The following is a 19,631-nucleotide window of genomic DNA, read 5'->3' as shown; positions in this document are numbered from 1 at the left end:
TCCTCTCTGGGAGTTGGGTTCCCCCGCTCTCAGTTCCCAACAGGAAGTGATCTTCCCCTTTTGGAAACCAAGCCAAACTAACTCCCAGGGCCCCAGGACCCCTGTCCTCCTCCCCACCAAGACAATCCCCTTCAGGCACCGGGGAGGCTCAGTTGCGGTGGGCCACTTCCTGTCTCTCTTTTGCTCTGTCTCTTGCTCTCTGTCTCTCTTTCTCCATTTCTCTCTCCCTCTGTCTCCTTCGATCCAGCCAGCCCCATCCCAAAGACTCAAGGCCTCTCCCCCATAGGTGAAGCTGACAGACCAAGTCTCACCTTGGACGCCGATTTTGGTCTCGGACTCAGTGCCTGGAACCATGTCCCGGAGATCGGGTGCTTCGATGTTTTCCTCCTGCTTACCTTCTGCAGCAGGGATGGGTGGGGTGGGGGTGAACCAGAGTCCTGATCACAGGCCCCAGCCCCTCCCCCAACCCCCAACCTAGTGACTGTGAATGGCACTTCCCTACCTTCCTGCTGCCCCAACCCCACATCCCCCAGCAAACTCACGTTTCCCTTTAACCACTGGGTCCAGGGTGATGACTTTCACCGTCTTGGACATGCGCATCCCCTCCGCCTGGGGAAGGGCAGAGAATGGTAAGCATTACAACCTTCTCTGGGTTCCTGCTCTCTCGCCTTGCCTTGCTGCTGGCCTATCTGCCTCTCCCTCTCTGGGAAGCCCCAGCTCTCTGAAAACTCTGTCTCCTTCACCTTCTCCATGGTAACATGGAGGGCAGCAGGGGAAACTGAAGCCCTGAGTGGGGAAGGGGCTTACCCAAGGATGCCGCTCTCCCGAACCCTTGCCACTGCAGTAGGAGCAGAGCTAGATGAGAACCCAGAAGCCAGTTTAGGGCTCTGTGCACTAGCCCACTTTGTCCCTGCCATCTTTGGAGGGGAAGGTACAGGGGAGCTAAGTTGGCTGTTGGGGGCATTCAGAGGGGGCGAAAGTCACCCGATTCCTGGCCTCCTCCAGCTCCTCTGTGGCATTCCCCCTGGAGGTCCCAGAGGCCTGGGTCCCAAAAGACTCACCACAACCTTCAGCTTCTTCTTCACACCGTCGGTGATGTACTGGCCATAGACAGCCCCCTTGACCTCAATGTCGTGGTTGCCAATCTCCAGGGGTACAATGACAAAGGGTATGGCTCGGGAAGACTTGGCCGGGATCTCCACCACCTGCTGGAATTTCTTCTTGGAGGTGGAGGCGCTGCAGAAGGCCGGGTTGTGGAGCAGTTCCAGCCGCACCTGACACCGGGAGGGAGAAGCCCTCAGTGGCTGGAGTGCTCGGCCGGCATCCCTGCGGGCCAGACCATCTTCCCTGACTTTTTTATGGTATTTGTTAAGCGCTTACTACTTATGAAACACTGTTCCAAGCACTGGGGTAGGGACAAGATCATCAGGTCGGACATAGTCCCTGCCCCATTTTGCAGGGGCAGAGAAGTGAAGCGACTTGCCCAAGGTTTTCAATTTTCCAACAGGGAATCCCCCCCCCCCCCAGTAGACAGAACAGCTCGTTACGCCCAGTGGGTGCTAAATGTGGTTATGTTAACTGACTGAGACTTCTGTCCTACACACAGGGTGGGGCAGGGTCAGCCGGGGAGAGGGTGGAGCTTACCTTAATGGCATTTTGCTCGTTGTAGTTGTACAACACTGCCCGGATCTCCACCTGCTCATTCCTCACCACCGAGTAGGGCAGACGCAGGTCAATGAAGAAGTCCTGCATGACGGTGATCTCGTAAGGGTCGGCCACGCAGATCCCTGCAGGGGAAGAGGAGAGGGAGGGGCCGGTGTTAGGGCCTGGGATGGGCTGGGCTGCCTGGTTCCCAAGATGGTTGACTGGCCAGTCTTCTCCCTGAGAGGGGCTGTGCTCCATGGAGGGAAATCAGAACAACTAAACTCTCCCACTACCCCACAGCTCACATTTGGCACTCCTCTCGAGCCTCCTCTGGGCCTTGTTCTCGACTCATCTGCCACCGACCCCTTGCTTACACCTTCCCTCCTGCCTATAACTTCCTCCCCTTTCACAAACCACTGCTCTCCCCACCTTTGAAGCCCTATTAAAATTGCATCTCCTCCAGGAAGTCTTCCCTGGTTAACTTCTCAATCAATCGTATTTATTGAATGCTTACTTTGTGCAGAGCGCTGTGCTAAGCACATGGGAGGTTACAGTATAACAGAGTTGGTAGACACGGTCCTTGCCCACAAGGAACTTACAGTCTGTGGAGTGGGGGGGACAGACAGTAATAAAAATGAATAAACTATGGTATGTCCACAAATGCTGTGGGTGGGATGAATAAAGGGTGCAAATTCAAGTGCAAGGGGTACGCAGAAGAAAGTGGGAGAAGGGGAAATGGGGACTTGGGGAAGTCCTCTTGGAGGAGATGAGATATTAATAAGGCTTTGAAGGTAGGGAGAGTGATGGTCTGTCAGACATGAAGAGGGAGGGTGTTCCAGGCCAGAGGCAGGACATCTCATCCCCCCACTCTAATCTCCCTCCCTTCTGCATCATCTAGGCACTTGAGTCCATACCCCACTGTACCCTGTACTCACCCCAACCCCAGGGCACTTACGTATATGTCTTTATACTCAGCTGCTTCCCCCTTTTGTAATTTAATATCACTCTACTCTGCTAGACTGAAAGCTTCTGGAGGGCATGTATCATGGTTACTAATCCTATTGTACTCTCCCAAGTGCTTAGTACAGTGCTCTGCACACTGTAAGCACTCAATAAATACCTTTGATTGACCTAGTGGAAAGCACAGGACTGGAGGTCAGGAAACTTGGGTTCTAATCCTGACTCTGCCAATTGCCTGCTGTGTGACCTAGGACAAGTCATTTAGCTTCTCTGTGCCTCAGTTCCCTCATTTGTAAAAAGGGGATCTGTAAAGTGTAATCCCTCCCCCTTAGACTGTGAGCCCTGTGTGAAACAGGGACTGTGTCCAATCTGATGATCTTGAATCTAGCTCAGAGTTTAGTACAGTGCTGGGCACATAGTAAATGCCTCACATCTACCATGATCATCATTATGAACAGAAGGCCAGGGAGCTTTCTCCACACTGCCATTGGGATCCAACCATTCACTCCCACCTAGTACTCACCCTTGGTGTCGGACAGACTGACAGCCAGCACCTCCCAGGTGGTGATTGAGTCCTTCAGGAAGATGTTGAGGGTTTTGGAGGAGACACTGAAAGGGCAGGGAAAGGAATGGGTGTCTAGGAGGGACTAGAAGGCTGCAGCAACAAGGGAGCCACCCCTTTGGGTGGGTGGGGGGGTGGAATAAGGCCAAGGGCTGGAGTCTGGGAAGCCCATCTTGACCCAGAGAGGACAGGAGCCCTGGTGAAGGAGAGAAGCAGTGTGGGCTAGTGGAAAGAGCTTGGGCCTGGAAGTCAGAGGACCTGGGTTCTATGTTTCGGCTCTTCCACTTGTCTGCTGTGTGATCTTTGGCAAGTAACTTCATTTCTCTGGGCCTCAGCTTCCTCAAATGTAAAATGGGGATCCAATAACCAATCTCCCTCCTTGGACTGTGAATCCCAGGTGGGACAGGGACGGTGTCCAATCTGATTATATCTGCCCCAGCACTTAGTGCAGTGTGGGGCCCAAATTAAGCCCTTAACAAATGCTATCATTGTTATTATCCAGGGCAGTGCTGACTCAGTAACCTGGAGTTTTTGATCAAGTGATACTTCCCATTCCCCCAACTTGCCAGATAATGGAGCTGTGATAACCTGGATGGTCAACCAGGGGAGACTGCGTGCTTGGTAGGGGGGTAGGGGCACTGCAGAAATGAGGGGAAGGGTGTGTGTGTGTGTGTGTGTGTGTGTGTGTGTGTGAGAGAGAGAGAGAGAGAGAGAGAGAGAGAGAAGGAAACAGCCAAGGATCCCTCCCATTGCTTCCAATGTACCCGGTTTTGTCTGGTTTATCTGAGAGTTCCTCCACTTGCCACAGCCAGCTCTCTGGGAACTGGCTCCGAGAGACAAATTCATCATCTTGGAGGAGGTCCTCATCCACTTCACCTAAGAAGGGACAGCAGACTCAGTACCGAGACCGGTAGGGGAAAACTTGGGCCACCTGCCATCCCAGGCTCCACCCACCCCCTTCCAGAACCACAAATAGCACCCCCATCCCACTCAAAGACAGAACTACCAGCAGCAAGAAGGTTCTCAGTTAAACCTCCAGAAGAATTTCTTGTCTGCTAGGGTTGTGAAACTGTAGACAAAATGTGACCTCCCCACAGATCTTTAAACCCAGAAGAGAAATCCATCTGGCTGGTATAGTCCATCCATTTGGTGTAGTCCAGAGGTGGTCGGGGGTGGCCTAGCTTAGATGATCTCTCAAGATCCCTTTCAGCCTTTGGAGCCCAGAATCTCCATTCAGGAACACTGTGGGCACTCAGGGAGGCCCAGATCCACAGCCAGGAGGCTCCAGCCACTCCACCCTCCACCTCCCTCTCCTTCTCAGTTCCTGATACGTGCTTCTGGATAGGTTGAGCTTGTTGTCTCTCTGCTTCTGCAGCCGCACTTCCTTGATGTAGTTACAGCAGTCCAGGAAGGCCTTTGTACACTCCCCCTTGTCCAGGATGTAGGTCGCCCGCTTCTCACAGCTGTAGCCCATTGGGTTCACTCTCATTCCATCCAAACAGCACTTCCGGATGGCCAGGTTCTGGTACTGACTCGCTGTGGGACCAAGCACGCCAAACCCGCCGCTCACCCTCCTTCTGGGGCCCCTCGGGCCAGTCCCCACCATCCAGGGGCCCGGGGGCAGGGGAGGTGAGGGGGCTAGAACCAGACTGGGCAGGAGCTTCACGAACAGTGAGAGAAATTTAGGGTAGACTTTGGACCGGGCTTCTTGACAGAGGGGGTGGGTGTAAGGCCAGGGAGACTGAAGAAAGCTGTGTCTATGTGGTGGGGTAGCCTTTCACAAGAGAAGGGGGCCTCCGGCCTGTCTGGGGTGGGTTAGAGGAGGCAAGGGAAGGGGCAGGATGACCTGTGGGGAGGTCTGGGGGTGGCCCGGGAGCAAGTCACTAAGTTGTGGGACACCATTGCAGGGAGGGCTGCTGACACCCACCCACCTTTGTCTGTCCTCTTCTCCATGAGCTGGACGGAACGGCGATGGCGTTGGGCTGGCTTGGGGCACTCCAGGTCTACAGGGGAAGGCAGGGAGGTGAGCACTTATGCAGGGAGAGGCAGAGTCCTCTGGAGCCCAGCAGGGAGAGAACCACCCTCGACAATGGCTGATCATGGGGGCTGCCTGGAGACCAACTCACAGAGGCAAACTCAGCCCCCTCACCAGCCCTACCAAGGCAGCACCAGGCTTTGAAGACCCTTCCAAATCCCAGCCCTATCCTCAGCCCAAACCGAGTCCAAACATTCCAGCTCCCAAGTTAGGACGGCCCCAAAGAGTGGAACACAAAAGACTCGACCTCTTCCCTCCTCTACCACACCCCTCACAACTGGCTCCAAATAAATGGCGCAGGATCCAGTGCCAGGCCATGGGGAGGGGGGCCCGCTCCCTTCCCCCTGCAGGGCTGGGCCCTGGAGAGGGTCCCCCTCTCCATAGCCTCTCAGTCTCACTTGTCCTCTGCTCAGTTTTGAGTGCCATGTTGCTTTGTAGGGCCAGCCCAGCATCCCCAAACACGCCGGCGTAGTTTTGCCCGCTCCCTGGGGTGCAGCCGATATCACTCTTCTCCACCACATTCCAGATCTGCAGAGAGTGGGCACCCAGGCATCAGAGAACAGCGGGTCTACTGGGGCCGGGGGGGGAGCCCTGTCCAATCCTGTCAGATGGGAATCCCAGCCCCCCTCCAACCTCTTGCCCAGAACTGTAGTCCAGCCCCTTCTGACATGCAGTTCTGCCGTGTCCAGCCTATCCTGGCCTCTCCACTTACCTTGGTCTGAGTCAGTTTGTTCTCCTTGTTCAGCACAAAGACACCCTTGTCCACAGCTACCAGTCCTACACGGGACCCAGGGTCCCCTTCAATCTTCAGTTTCATCTGTTTGCCTGGAAGTTGGTTTTTATCCTTGTCGCCTTTTACCACCAGCTGGGATGGGGTAGGGAGGAGAAGGGGTCGAGGGGAGAGAGTTATCCTCAGTGGGTGTGAGGTTCATCACTCATGGACAGAGGAGAGTGGGTTTGGAGTGAGGAAGAGGGGCAGAAAGACCTGCATAGTTGTGAATAGACAGAAACTCAGGGATGAGAACCAATAGGGATAGGCCAAGACAGGAATGATCAGAGATATAAGGAAACAGAGATAGTCTTGAACAGAGAAAAAGAGAGAGAGAATGAAATGATCAGGCAGAGAGAGGCATCTGAATACTGAAGTCAGAGGGCCCCTTCTCCCCCCATTCAGAATGCCCTGGGAGGATTCCCACAGGGAAAAGGTCAGGGTTCCTAGGATTAATGTCTCCATTTTCAGACCAGCCCCAGAACTCCTAAATGCTGGAAGGAGGTGGAGAGAGAGAGAGAGAGAGAGAGAGAGAGAGAGAGAGAGAGAACACAAAACCTCATGGTGGGGTGAATCAGAGGTTGAACCAGGACTGCTCACCTTGCCCATACAGGTGTCCTTCACATCTACCCACACCGAGTCAGCCACCACCTCCTTTTTCCCATTCTGGAGGGTCACCTGGTAGTAGGCGACCACGCGGAAGGAGGGGATAAACTCGGGCGTGATGGGCAGGGCCAGCACCACCAGGTCTTGCCCCACCTGCCGTGCCTGGCGTCCTGCTTTTAGGATCTTGCCCTTGTTGAGAATCTGGCATGAGAGAGAGATAGGGAGAGAGGCGCACACACACACACACACACCATGAGACGGTAGGACAAAGCCCCAGAACCTCTCACCACCGCCCCCTTCCCCTTTGAGTCCTCTGTCCCAAATTCCCACCTGGTCCCCCAGGCAGGGTCACTCCCAAGGGGAAAGGATTCTTGGGGAAGAGGAGGGCTTTGTGAAGGAAGACTTCTGCAAGGAGGAGAGACATCTCCAGTGGGGAGGAGTGGGGATGGTCAGGGTGACTGGGGAGAAGGGGGATTTCTGGATGGAGGGAGCCCCGGCCCCTCCATCTCACCATGTAGGTAAAGTAGCGTATCTGATTCTGGACATTTGGCCCATCGGTCTTGATGTTGAAGTTGATGTTGAGATTTTCTCCAGGCAGCACCTCAGAGCTGGGCACCGAGAGGTGCAGGTAATTTTGGGACCCTTCCTGGGTGAGGTAGGGCAGAGCCACCATCTGGTTGGAAGCTTGACGCGATTCTGGGAGGTTGGCTACCACTGTCTGGACCTGGTAGTGGGGAAGGATGAGAGGAATAGTGGGGGGTAGGAGGGAGGGAGGAGGTTTGCCATCTGGTTCCTCCTCTTCCTAGGGCTCCATCGACTCCATAGAGCATTATACTCTACTGCAAATAAGGTGCCTATATCAATGGCCTTCAAACTGAGGCCCAGTGCAGCGTGGCTCAGTGGAAAGAGCACGGGCTTTGGAGTCAAAGGTCATGAGTTCAAATCCCAGCTCTGCCACTTGTCATCTGTGTGACTGTGGGCAAGTCACTTCACTTCTCTGTGCCTCAGTTACCTCATCTGGAAAATGGGGATGAAGACTGTGAGCCCCACGTGGGACAACCTGATTCCCCTGTGTCTACCCCAGCGCTTAGAACAGTGCTCAGCACATAGTAAGTGCTTAACAAATACCAGCATTATTATGTCTTTTGCAAATGGTATGCAAATGGACACAGTCACTACTTCAGACAATTGACGATGACCTTTGGGAGCATCCTAATCCCCTGATTTGGAGGCATCGGGATGGAAGGTCCAACCTTGGGAGGAAAAGGCATGCTCTCATTTGCACAAATGAAGCCTTGGCCTGCCCTTCCCTTGTGCTTTGTGACTTAGCAAATTAAAGAGCTGAACAAAGTGAAGCCAGAGGAAGACTCCCCTGCTCTCTTTCGAGAGAAGATTCTCTCTTTAGGTCTAAAGAGGATACAGATGGCTCCTCAAATAGATGGGCAAATAGCAGACCCTCACCCCCAGCAAGATCCCAAGCAAATCTCCCTTGTTTCCCAGGCCCTGGCACTCACAGTGATAGTGATGGGGTTCTTGTTGTTGGGAGTATTGATGCCCAGTTTGGCGGTGCCCTCCTTGTGAGTCATAGCCTCCACTTTGAACTCCCGGGCTTTGACGGAGATGTGGCTGGCAGGAGAGTCATCGGGGTTCGTCACGAACACCTGAGGTGTGGGGACAGAGAGGGGTCAGCGAGCCAGAGAAGAGGGGAAGCGAAGAGGGCAGGAGCCACCCCATGGAGGGTGGCAAGCCACTCTTCCCCATCTCTGATCCAACTGGGGTTGAATAAGAATTACTTTGATTACAGCATGAGGGAATTAGGTGGAACAGAGGAAGGCCATCCGGGGTGGTTAAAGCTCAAACCAGGCGATGGGGCTCTTTTCAACCTTGGGTACTGCCCACCCACTCACATCCCTCACTTCCTGTCTGGGGTACATTCCTGTTTAGGTCATCAAGAAGGCAGAGGGTTGGATAAAGTGACCTGTGGAAGGTTCTGAGCCCCTGTGCCCGGCCCAATAAAAGAAACCTGAGCCCTCTGGTTACCCGCTGCCCAAAGTCTCTCGAGGTTGTGTCTTCCTGCCCCAGTTTTGCTCCTCCCCCTCTCCAGAAGAATCTTGCTTACTGACCGTAAGCTCAAAGGGCATGCCTGGCTTGAAGTACTTGGGTGTCTTGGTGAAGTGGATCTGATATGGCGAGGTCACGATGGGGATCCCAGTCTTCTCCGCTTCCACCATATCGCTCCCTGGGAAGGCAGGAAGGGAGATAGTCAGAGGGTTCTGCAGCACCTTAAAGGGGCCTAGGAACCTGGATGGGCAGGGCTCCATGACGACTCTGCCCCTGACACACTGCGGGCAGGTGACTTCACCAATCTGGGCTCCATTTCCTCAAAAGTCAAGAGGAGAAAATGAGAGACAGCCTGAAATTTGTCTGAATGGCCAAGACTCATTGGGTTCTGTAAGTGGCATAGGGAGAGCTGGAGGGAGGTGTTCTCATTGCACTGGTTCCTCCCATGAGGAATACTGCTCACTCCTCTGGTGCCAGAAGGGGAGAACTCGGGTCAGTCAGTCCATCAATGAAATTTATCGAGTGCTTATTCTGTGCAGAGCACTGTGCTAAGCACTTGGGAGAGGATAATAGAGTTGGAAGACACCCCTGCCCTCAAGGAACTTACAATCTAGTGGGGGAGACTGTCATTAAAACAAATTCCAGCTAGAGAAAGGGACAAAGTTTAAGGATGTGTACATAAGTGTTGGGGGGCTGGAGTGAGTACTTAAGTGCTTCAGGGGTATGGGCCTAGGGGGCTTAAAGTCCTTGGTGAGTTCAAGAGGAAAGGGGCCACAAAGCCCAAAAAGATTACTGTTTAGTGCCTGTCACCTCCTTGAGGGCAGGGAACGTGTCTACCAACTCTGTTGTATTGTCCTCTCCCAAGCACTTAGTAAAATGTTCTGCACCCACTAGGTGCTAACTAAACACCACTGACTGATCGACTGATCAATTTGGACTCCAGGAGCTCCAAAAGAAGTTCTCCTCTCTCCTGGGTCCCCCAGGTTGATAAAGTGCTTCAGGATCATTGGCTGAAAAGCCCCAAAGAAAAGGAAACCATGAGGAGCCCAAAGGTCTCAAAGGAACCTCTCACCCATTCTCCTCCCCGCCTTCCCAGGTATTCTCCTCCCCGTCTTCCCAGGTCACCTCTGCTGAGGAGCCTGTCCTCACTCACTCACCTGAGTCCAGGATGACAGTGACGGAGACATAGAGGGAAAGGTTGATCAGCTGGTTGACATCTGGGAACTGCTGCAGCAGCATTTTGCTCGGCAGTTTGGCCTCCCCGTGGCCATCCATGATCTGTGGGACAGCCCTATTGAGGATCCGCAGAGCTGCTTGAGGGGATGGGGGGCTGGAGGGATACCCCAGGGTCAACTTGGTCTTGTCAGACCCTGGAAGGGTTGGCCATTTGCCCAGTGCTCAGATGAAATTAAATCCATTCTAGCCCCAGCCCTTACTCTGCTCCATTCTTGACATCATACAGGAGACCATCAGCTCCTGCCTGCCCCAAAATAATAACAATAGTTTTTTTCTAAGTGCATACTATGTGCAAAAGCCCTGTACATGCTTACCATGCTAAGTACTGGTGTAGGTGCAAGATAATCAGACACATGCAAGATAATCCTGTCCCACATGGAGCTCACAGTCTAAGTAGGAGGGGAACAAGAATTGAGTTCCCATTTTACAGATGAGGAAACAGAGGCACAGAGAAATTCACTTGCTCAAGGTGCCACAGAAGCCCTCTCCCTTCCCCTCCCAGAGCTCTCACTTTGCTAAAACCCTATTCAGGAATTTAGTATTTTGGGGATGGGCCAGGGCTGCTGGGCAGAGAATAGCCTGACCCTGGGGCTGCTTCAGTCTAGCAGAAGCAGCTGGCCCAAGGTAGGATTCACCTTCCCTGGGGGCTGGGCCCTCTCTCACCTGAACACGGCTCAGTGATGCTGGAATGCTTTTCTTTCCTTCCTTTGTGTTCACTCCAAAGAGCACAAAAGCGGTGCCTTCTACCATCTTCCCGTACAGGAACCTGGGGCCAAGGGGACCCATCAGAACTCCAAAGGCTGGTCCCCACACCCTCCCCACTCTTGTGAGGAGAACTCTGGAGAGGAGGGGAGCTGAAGGACCCCAATGGGGCCAGAGGTCGAATGAAATTTTTCTTCTCGCTCTTAAAATCTTCAGGGAAGGAAATGTCACTTTCTCAGTCACCTGTCCCAACCCTCATTGTCAAAGAGCTTTTCCCACTGTTTCTAATCTAAAACTCTCCTGCAGCAGCTGAAACCCATTTCCCTTTGCGCTGTTCCTGGTGGAGTCCTCTTTCTCTGTGGATAACCACCTTCTGAGTGGTCTGCCCTCCCCAACCCCCTTCTCCCCACCCCCTGACACGCCCCCACCCACACCCCAGATCCCTCCTGGCGCTCCGGAAAGCCGTCCCCACCTGGCTGTGATGTCCACAGACAGTCCCTCTGGGTCGTCAATGTAATAGAACTTTTCGGTCGGTTCCACCACCACCTCAAAACTGGGCAGCACTGCCGGGGGGAAGGAGGGAAAGAGTTGGTGATATTCCGCAGTGAGAAGTGAGAAGGACAGGGCCAGAGCAGACAGAGATGAGGGTGAATTGAGGGCACAAGGAGGCAGGGGTGGTGAGGGGACGGAGCGGCACCTCCAGCCTGTGAGGAGGCTGGCGACACCACTGAGGTTGTTTTTCCTGGCTGGATTAGCCCAGTGGGCTGGGGAGGATTTGAGTGGGACAGGAGCAGGGGATTGGAAAGAGTGGGTGTAGGGGAATTGGAGATGGGAACGTAGGAGCAGGGAACGGGGGCGATGAGGGTTGGGCCACTGGGAAGAGAGGAACAAGACTAGGGTGGGAGCAGGGGTGTGTCTAGAACACCCCTGGCAGGAAAACAATAGCATGCAGATGATATGCAAAAATGACACACAATCACCCGGTCCCCAGAGCAGGCCCTGGGAGAGCTGACTCCGGGCTGGCCGAGCTGCTTACCATACTCCTTCACCTCAAACTGGGCGAAAAAGGTCTGCTCGGGGGCATCGTCGTAGTGTGCAACAATCTTCCACTGTCCTAGGCTGGAGCCCGAGGCGGGGGGGATGACCATCGGGACCTCCCTCCCTCCCTCCAACTCCAAAGCTGCCCTGGTCCCTGCAGCAGCAGCTGAAGACCCTCCCCCCTGAACCCTCCACCACCACCAGTTTATCCCACGCTGGCTGGCTCCTTGACTGAGTCTCATTAGACCTGTTGTCTAATTTTGTTTAGGCTCTGAGCACATGGGCCAGGGCCTATTTTCAAGTCAAGGACAGTGTGAGGATTAACTGATTTGCATGGGTTTCCATAGCATTTGGCTGGCACCCACCTACACTGGATCAACCTTTCAGACTTTGCCAAATCATTTTGCTGCCTTAGAAGGAGAGCATCTTTGTGATCCAATCTGGCCCTGTTCCCAACTCTCCCGGCTCCTCAGCCCCACGTACTCCCCACACCACCTTGCCCCTGCTCTCCTTAGAAAACAGCAAAAGTCTTTCGGCAGAGCCTCTGGGTCCAGAGGAGCGAGGAGGCCACCTAACTTCTGCACAGCGCTGCAAAGGCTGGGGGGCCATCCCAGAGAGGGATTCCCCGAGCAGCTCTTGAGAGAGACCCTAATGTGCATCCCCCATATTCCACAGGCCAAGACTCACTTGACCACCTCAGGGATTGCCCAAGCGAGGCTCACGATGCCTTGTTTCTTCTGAGAGTCACTCTTGATGGTGATGCCCTCAGGGGTCTGTGGAGCAGAGGGGTGGGGGGGGGAGGGGGTGTCACTAAGTGAAAGTGAGTAGTGGGTAGATACATGCTCCGCCCCCACCCCCCTAATATCCCACCCTGGCCCTGGTTCCTGACAGTCAGTCAGTGGGTCTCATTTTCTCTTTCTCTTTCCCCAACATCCCAGGCCCCACCACAGTCCCAAGTTAGTCCCTTCTTGGTCAACCACTGGAACTGGGAAGAGGGGAGGGCTGGAGAACCAGAATTCCAGCTTGTGGCCACTGCTGCTGGTAGCTCAACATCGCCCCCTGCTGGACTTTCAGAGTCAATTTTCAGCCCCCCTCACCTGGAATCCAGAGGCAGGGGGTGGATGAGATGGGCCTAACCAACTCTACTGAGGCCAGTCACTGGAAAGAAATTCCTGACTGTCTTCTTTGGGCGATACTGGAATGGGGGAGGGAAGCAGGAGAGTCCCTAGAGATTCTCCACAATTGGTGGCTGGGAGAGAAGGGCCACCTGGATCAGAGGCAGGGTGATGGACAAGAAGTCTCTGAGGTCTTTTTCCAGCCTGGACACCTAACTCTCTTTGGCCTCATTATCTGACCCCAAGTGGGAAGCAGCGTGGCGCAGTGGAAAGAGCACGGGCTTTGGAGTCAGGGCTCATGAGTTCGAATCCCAGCTCTGCCACTTGTCAGCTGTGTGACTGTGGGCAAGTAACTTCACTTCTCTGGGCCTCAGTTCCCTCATCTGTAAAATGGGGATTAAGACTGTGAGCCCCACGTGGGACAACCTGATTCCCCTGTGTTTACCCCAGCGCTTAGAACAGTGTTCGGCACATAGTAAGCGCTTAACAAATACCAACATTATTATTATTATTAAGTGCCACTTCCACCTTCCCCTCCAGGATCTCACCTGAATGTTAATGGTCAGCGTCTTGGAGACAGGTTCCAGCTTGTGGCCCACGGTAAAGATCCGGTACAAGACTGGGAAGGAGTGAAGAGGCTGTGAGGCTCCCCATATCTCCCACCCTCACTGCCCACCCTCAGTGTCCTTTTGACCTTGCTCTACTCATTGTCTCTCAGCCACTGGGGTATCTAGATTGGGGGCGCCCTGCCCTGGGTGATCCCCCCCCTACCTACATCCCTTCTAATCTCCACAGAGCCACAGTGAGGTGGAGGAAACCAGGGGGAATAGGGAAAGGATGGCAAGAAAACTGAGATCGGGGACCCTCAGGCCACAGGGAGATGGTTGGATAGGAGTTACATGGAGCAGCAAATGGGGCCAATTGAACAAGGCCCAAATCTCTGGATGAGTTTGTCCCTGGCTCAACACACACTTTTCTGGAGTTTTTCCAGGACCAATGAATAAGCACTAAAGAGAGGTGGGCACCTAGGGTGGGGGTGTTGGGGTGGTCAGGGGTGGAGTGGGGGTGCTGGTGTTCCTCTCAGCATCCTCCCAATCCTTCCCCACTTCACCAAGAATATGCAGGGCCCAAAACAGAACTTTGCCATGGGGCAGCAACCTGAACCTTCCCCAGAGATTGAAGGGGAGGGAGAATCAACCTATCTCTTTGGGGTCTTTGGGACTAGGGGTCAGCTGGGGGAAGCTGATGAAGGGAGAAGCAGTGTGGCCCAGTGGAAAGAGCATGGGCCTGGGAAATTCTAGCTCCACCATTTGTCTGCTGTGTGACCTTCTCTGAGCCTCATTTAACTCATCTGTTAAATGGGGACTAAGATGGTGAGCCCTATGTGGGACAAGGTCTGTGTCCAACCCAATTATCTTGTGTCTATCCCAGCGCCTGGCACATAGTAAATGCTTAACAAATGCTATTAAAAAAAAAGGAAGGGACTGTGAGCTTATTGTGGGCAGGGAATGTGTCCACCAATTCTGTTATACTCTACTCTCCCAAGCGTTTAGTATGGTGCTCTGCACACAGTAAGTGCTCAATAAATATGATTGATTGAGAGGGAGGGAGAGGGGACCAAACCTGTAGACCCTGGGGTGTAGATGGTCTTGTCAGTCTGGATGAAAAGGTAGCCACTGTGAAACGTCACCAACACCACCTTTTCCACAACCACAGTTCCAAACTTGGCCTGGATGTTGACGTACTTGTTGGCTTTTGAGTCCTTCTTGATATCCTTGGCTGGAAGCTAAGCAAAGAAAGGGGAGAGAGGATCTCACAGTCCTGTCCCTAGCATGGTTTAGCCCCTGGCCCCCATCCCGGCCAACCAGGCCAGCCCTGAAAGAGATGCGGAGGGACCCCAGGGGTAGGCTGCTCTCTAAGCCAGATGGTGCCTGGGGGTGCACCCACCTTGATCTTGATGATGCCCAGGTAATCATTGTCTGAGGACAGCATGATCTTCTCATTGTAGAGGACCTGTCTCTTCTGGGGGAAATCCTGGACTGTGACGTCTACCTCCAGGTTTTGGTTTTGCCCGTGAGCCTCCAAGACCACCTGCTCCTCACTCTCCAGACGCAGGACATTGGGAGTGATGAGGGTGAAGCTGGCAGAGGGAGGAGTGGAGATAGGGTGGTCTCAAAACTACTCAACTTCCATATTGCCCCAGAGAGAGGGTGCTACCAAATCTAAGGTCACCACCCACCTGCTGGTGAAGACAAGTCAAATACACTACCCACAATATTGTATTACGCTCTACCAAGTGCTCAGTTCAGTGCTCGGCACACAGTAAGCGCTCAGTAAATACCGTTGATTGATGGAACACACGTCCTCCTTTTCAGCCCCAAATTTCACACCTCAGAAATATTTTTCTAGCATGTCTTTGATCTGTGGAAATGTTCTCTTGCAAAGTGTCCATTCTACCCCTGTCCTGCCTTGAACTGAAGGCCAAGGTTTGTTAAAGGAGGAAAAGGTCCCAGTCTTATATACTCAGCAATATGGTAACTGGCTTCTCTCCCAGTTTTGGACACCCAAGGTTTCTGCCAACTGTGGCTGGGTCGGTTCTAGCTCTTCTTTTCTCACTGCCCCATCCTTTCTCCTTTGGCATCCAAGAGCTTCTTCTTCCCCTTCCCACCCCCTCCCACCCCCTCCTAGACCTGGTCACCTGGCCCCGGAGACAAAATTGAATCCTTCCTCCCAATAAAAGCAGCCTGAATAATAATTAATAATTACAGTATTTCTTAAGCGCTTACTACGTGCCAGGCAGGCACTTTTCTAAGCGCTGGGGTGGATACAAGCAAAATTTGCCTCCAGATCTCTCCAACCAGCACTCAATGTCACCCAAATCGAAAGCCATCAGGTTTCGACTGAAAAGTCACCCCAAACTGACAGTTAAACAGCAACTGAAATGGTCTGGGGGGAAAGCGGGGGTGGGGGGGCTGCGATTCCCAGGATACCCGTCCAGTAAGTCACCCAAATGGAGAGAGAGGAGAGGGGCTCTGTCCAGGTTCAGAAGTGGATGGTGGGGAATGGGTAGCTACTTACAGGGGCTGACAGTGCGACCGTAGCACCCAGCTCAGCGCCAGCAGGGCTCCCAGCCAGGGAGCCACTCCCCTCATGATGCCAGGGGAGGGAAGGAAAGAGCAGTGGGCCCGGGGTTGCGTGGACTTTTATGTCAGGGCTCTGGGCCCCCGCTACTCCCTCCTTGGGGGCATGGTTAATCAGTAATGGGGAGGGGTTTGGGTTGCAGAGATTTCTCAACCTGGGAAAGAGCAAAACTCCCTTTCGGTCCATTTCCCAAATCCCTGGCAGGCCATTGAGGAAGAATTTGTTTTTCTCTTTTTTTGTTTAACTTCATTCCTCTCTGAGGTCAGAGTCAGGATCAAGCCCCTCGGGAACAGGGAGGTCACAGAAACTGGTCCAGGAGGGTGGAGGGAAAGTGGGGCAGTGTGTGCTGAGGCCCCTTACAACCCTATTCTGCGTCACCCTGACTTGTTCCCTTTATTCATACCGCACCCCCAGCCCCAAAGCACTTAGGCACATATCTGTAATTTCTTTGTTTAATATTAATGTCTGTCTCTCCCTCTAGACGGTAAGCTCATTGTGGGCAGAGAATGTGTCTGTTTTTTGTTATACTGTACTCTCCCAAGCGCATAGTACAGTGCTCTGCACACAGTAAGCACTCAATAAGTACGATCGACTGCCTGCTCTTGCACATTCTCAGACACACCCAAGGGGCAGAGGGCTCAGGCTCTTGGGTCCTGTCTAATTTTCATCTGAAGTGGGGGCACGGGGGAATGGCTTCTAGAGCAAGGTATCAGGGAAGGATACCATCCTTTGGGTGGGGAGGCAGGTTTCAGGCCTCAGTTTCCAGGCTGCTGAGAAGCAGCCTAGTGGAGAGAGCCTGGGCATCAGAGGGCCAAAGTTCCCATCCTGGCTCTGTCACTTTTGTGACCTTGGGCAAGTCACTTTAACTTCACTTAAGTGTTTAGTTCTGCACACAGTAAGTGCTCAGTAAATAATATTGATTGATTTTCTGAGCCTCAGTTTCCTCATCTGTAACACGGGGATTCAAAACCCGTTCTCCTTCCTACTTAGTCTGTGTGCCTCACAGGGTACAGGGACTGTGTCCAGCCCAGTGATCTTCACAAAAACCACAATGATGATGATGATGTATTAGTAGTAGTACTCATTCAGTAGTATTTCTTGAGCACTTACTATGTGCAGAGCACTGTACTAAGCGCTTGGAATGCACAATTCAGCAACAGACAGAGACAATCCCTGCCCAATGACGGGCTCACAGTCTAATCTGGGGAGACAGACAGCAGAGCAAAACAGAACAAAACAAAAACAAGACAACATTATCACGAAAAATAGACCCAAGGGGATGTACACCTCATTAACAAAATAAATAGGGTAATAAATAATATATACAAATGAGCACAGTGCTGAGGGGTGGGGAAGGGGGGAGGGGGAGGAGCAGAGGGTGGAAGGGGAGCAGAGGGAAAAGGAGGGAGCTCAGTTTGGGAAGACCTCTTGGAGGAGGTGAGCTCTCAGTAGGAGTTTAGAAGCAACGTGGCATAGTGGAAAGAGCACAGGTTTGGGAGTCAGAGGTCATGGGTTCAAATCCCAGCTCCACCACTGATCAGCTGTGTGACTTTGGGCAAGTCACTTGACTTCTCTGTGCCTCAGTTACCTCATCTGTCAAATGGGAATTAAGACTGTGAGCCCCACGTGGGATAACCTGATTACCTTGTATCTACCCCAGCGCTTAGAACAGTGCTTGGCACATAGTAAGCGCTTAACAAACGCCATCATTAGTAGTAGCAGTAGTAGGTTCCCCTTCAGTGGCCTGGCTTGGCCTTGGGTGGTGGAAGTGACACCTGAACTCTCTTGTCACAATATTCCATAATCCCTATCTAGTCCACTCCACTGCCTCCCTGCTGGACAAGGGAATCACTTGGTGCTGGCAAAGCCCCTTGGGAATAATAATAATAATAATAGTATTTGTGAAGCACTTATTATGTGTCAAGCATGGTACTAAGCAATGGGGGCTCACAATCTAAGGGGGAGGGAGAACAGGCAATGAATCCCCTTTTTACAGATGAGGAAACTGAGGCCCTGAGAAGTGAAATGACTTGTCCAAGGCCACCCAGCAGGCAAGTGGCAGAGCCAAGATTAGAATTCAGGTCCTCTGATTCCCAGGCCCGGGCTCTTTCCTTCAGGCCACACTGCTTTTCCTCTGACCTCTCACCAGCGAATTGCTAAAATAGCTTGTCAGAGTTGGGGGCACCACCCCTTTCCTCCCTTGCTCCCCAGGGCTGTTGCCCGTTCCAACAGAGACATACTGGAGGGGAGGGAGAGGGGAGAAGGAGCAGGGCACAGCATGGCAACTACCCAGGGCACAAAAGCTGTGGGTGGAGGGAAGGGGAAGCAAAAAAGTCGCAGCTTCCGGCAATCGGCATTTCCCAGCCCTGGGGCATTGAGGAACAAGGGGAGGGGAAGAAGAAGAAAGGGTTCAAAAGCAGAACTACCTGCTGTTGCAGAGGTCCCCTTCTAACGGGCCCCGCCCCGGGGCCAGCCTGGGGCCAGGTCAGACTGGCCCAGAGCATCCTGGGCTGCATCCAGGGAGGGGATAGTTCGAGGAGCAGAATTACTTGCACTGCAGCCAGTTCTGCCCTTTCACTTCCTCTTCTCCCTTCTCCCTTGCCATAAAGTGTCAGCTTGTCTGGGGTTGCCAAGTTGCTTGTGCTGGCCCTGAAAACAGACTCAGGCAGGGGCCGAGCTGGTGGCCAATGGGCACAGTACCCTGATGGCCATTTGCCTGCTCTTCACTTCAGGCCCAATTCAAATCATTCATTCAGTCATATTTATTAAGCACTAACTGTGTGCAGAGCAAATCAGATCAAAACTCCCAAACTCGACTTCGAGCCTTCCTACCAACTGCCCTCATCTCCTCCGATTGCCCTCCGGGTGCCCACCCACTCATTATCTCTGGCATTCTCTTCTGCTCTTCCCCCTGCCCAGAATGTCCTCTCACCTCTTCTTCACCAAACCCCATCCCACCTGCCTTCACAACTTGGCTACAGGCCTACCTCCTCCATGTAGCATTCCTGGATTAACCCAACTGACTGAGTGCTCAATCACACTAGCTCTAGACTGTGAGCTCACTGTGGGCAGGTAATGTGTCTGTTTGTTGTTGTACTGTACTCTCCTAAGTGCTTAGTACAGTGCTTTGCACACAGTAAGCGCTCAATAAATACAATTGAATAAATGTATGAATGAATAGCTTCCCCCAAGCCAGTGCTGGCAGAAGGCTGGAATGGCTGCAACTCAGCTCAGGTAAAATCAATCAATCAATCGTATTTATTGAGCACTTACAGCATGCAGAGCACTGTCCTAAGCACTCGGGAGAGTAGTATGTAACAGAGTTGGTAGACACATTCCCTATCCACAAGGAGCTTACAGTCTAGAGGGAGAGAAAGACTTTAAAATGAATTACAGACACGTACACAAGTGCTGTGGGCTGAAGGTGGGATGAATAAAGGGTACGAAGTAGCATGGCCTAGTGGATAGAACGGGGTCTGGAAGTCAGAAGGACCTGGGTTTTAATCCCGGCTCTGCCACTTGTCTGCTCTGTGTCCTCAGGCAAGTCACTTAACTTCTCTGGGCCTTAGCTACCTCATCTGTAAAATGGGGATTAAGACTGTGAGCCTTATGTGGGACAGGGACTGTGTCCAACTTGATTAACTCGTATCTACCGCAGTGCTTAGTACAGTGTCTGGCACATAGTAAGTGCTTAACAAATACCATTAAAAAAATAAATGAATAAAGGGTATAAATCCAAGTGCATAGGCAATGCAAAAGGGA

The 19,631-nt window shown here is 52.8% G+C and overlaps 1 protein-coding gene across 1 annotated transcript in view; it reads right to left on the bottom strand.

Annotated features, from left to right (window-relative positions):
* Nucleotides 1-15,915, bottom strand: part of LOC100074341 (complement C3) — a 16,370-nt gene extending 455 nt beyond the window's left edge. The window contains exons 1-23 of the mRNA XM_039910285.1: nt 15,807-15,915; nt 14,676-14,868; nt 14,352-14,514; nt 13,277-13,347; nt 12,301-12,386; nt 11,612-11,694; nt 11,048-11,138; nt 10,537-10,639; nt 9,795-9,915; nt 8,700-8,815; nt 8,091-8,237; nt 7,088-7,300; nt 6,571-6,777; nt 5,914-6,066; nt 5,600-5,729; nt 5,098-5,169; nt 4,502-4,702; nt 3,931-4,042; nt 3,128-3,213; nt 1,645-1,787; nt 1,062-1,274; nt 543-609; nt 1-398 (exon numbers count right to left, since the gene is read on the bottom strand). Coding sequence (XP_039766219.1) covers nt 1-398; nt 543-609; nt 1,062-1,274; nt 1,645-1,787; nt 3,128-3,213; nt 3,931-4,042; nt 4,502-4,702; nt 5,098-5,169; nt 5,600-5,729; nt 5,914-6,066; nt 6,571-6,777; nt 7,088-7,300; nt 8,091-8,237; nt 8,700-8,815; nt 9,795-9,915; nt 10,537-10,639; nt 11,048-11,138; nt 11,612-11,694; nt 12,301-12,386; nt 13,277-13,347; nt 14,352-14,514; nt 14,676-14,868; nt 15,807-15,880 — 3,243 coding nt within the window. The 5' untranslated portion in view covers nt 15,881-15,915. The remainder of the gene's footprint in view (nt 399-542; nt 610-1,061; nt 1,275-1,644; nt 1,788-3,127; nt 3,214-3,930; nt 4,043-4,501; nt 4,703-5,097; nt 5,170-5,599; nt 5,730-5,913; nt 6,067-6,570; nt 6,778-7,087; nt 7,301-8,090; nt 8,238-8,699; nt 8,816-9,794; nt 9,916-10,536; nt 10,640-11,047; nt 11,139-11,611; nt 11,695-12,300; nt 12,387-13,276; nt 13,348-14,351; nt 14,515-14,675; nt 14,869-15,806) is intronic.
* Nucleotides 15,916-19,631: the final 3,716 nt, after the last annotated feature.

Source organism: Ornithorhynchus anatinus, chromosome X1, assembly GCF_004115215.2.
Source record: "Ornithorhynchus anatinus isolate Pmale09 chromosome X1, mOrnAna1.pri.v4, whole genome shotgun sequence".
Classification (NCBI taxonomy): domain Eukaryota; kingdom Metazoa; phylum Chordata; class Mammalia; order Monotremata; family Ornithorhynchidae; genus Ornithorhynchus; species Ornithorhynchus anatinus.
Note: the sequence above shows the minus strand (reverse complement) of the source record. Positions and strands in the feature narration are given on the sequence as shown.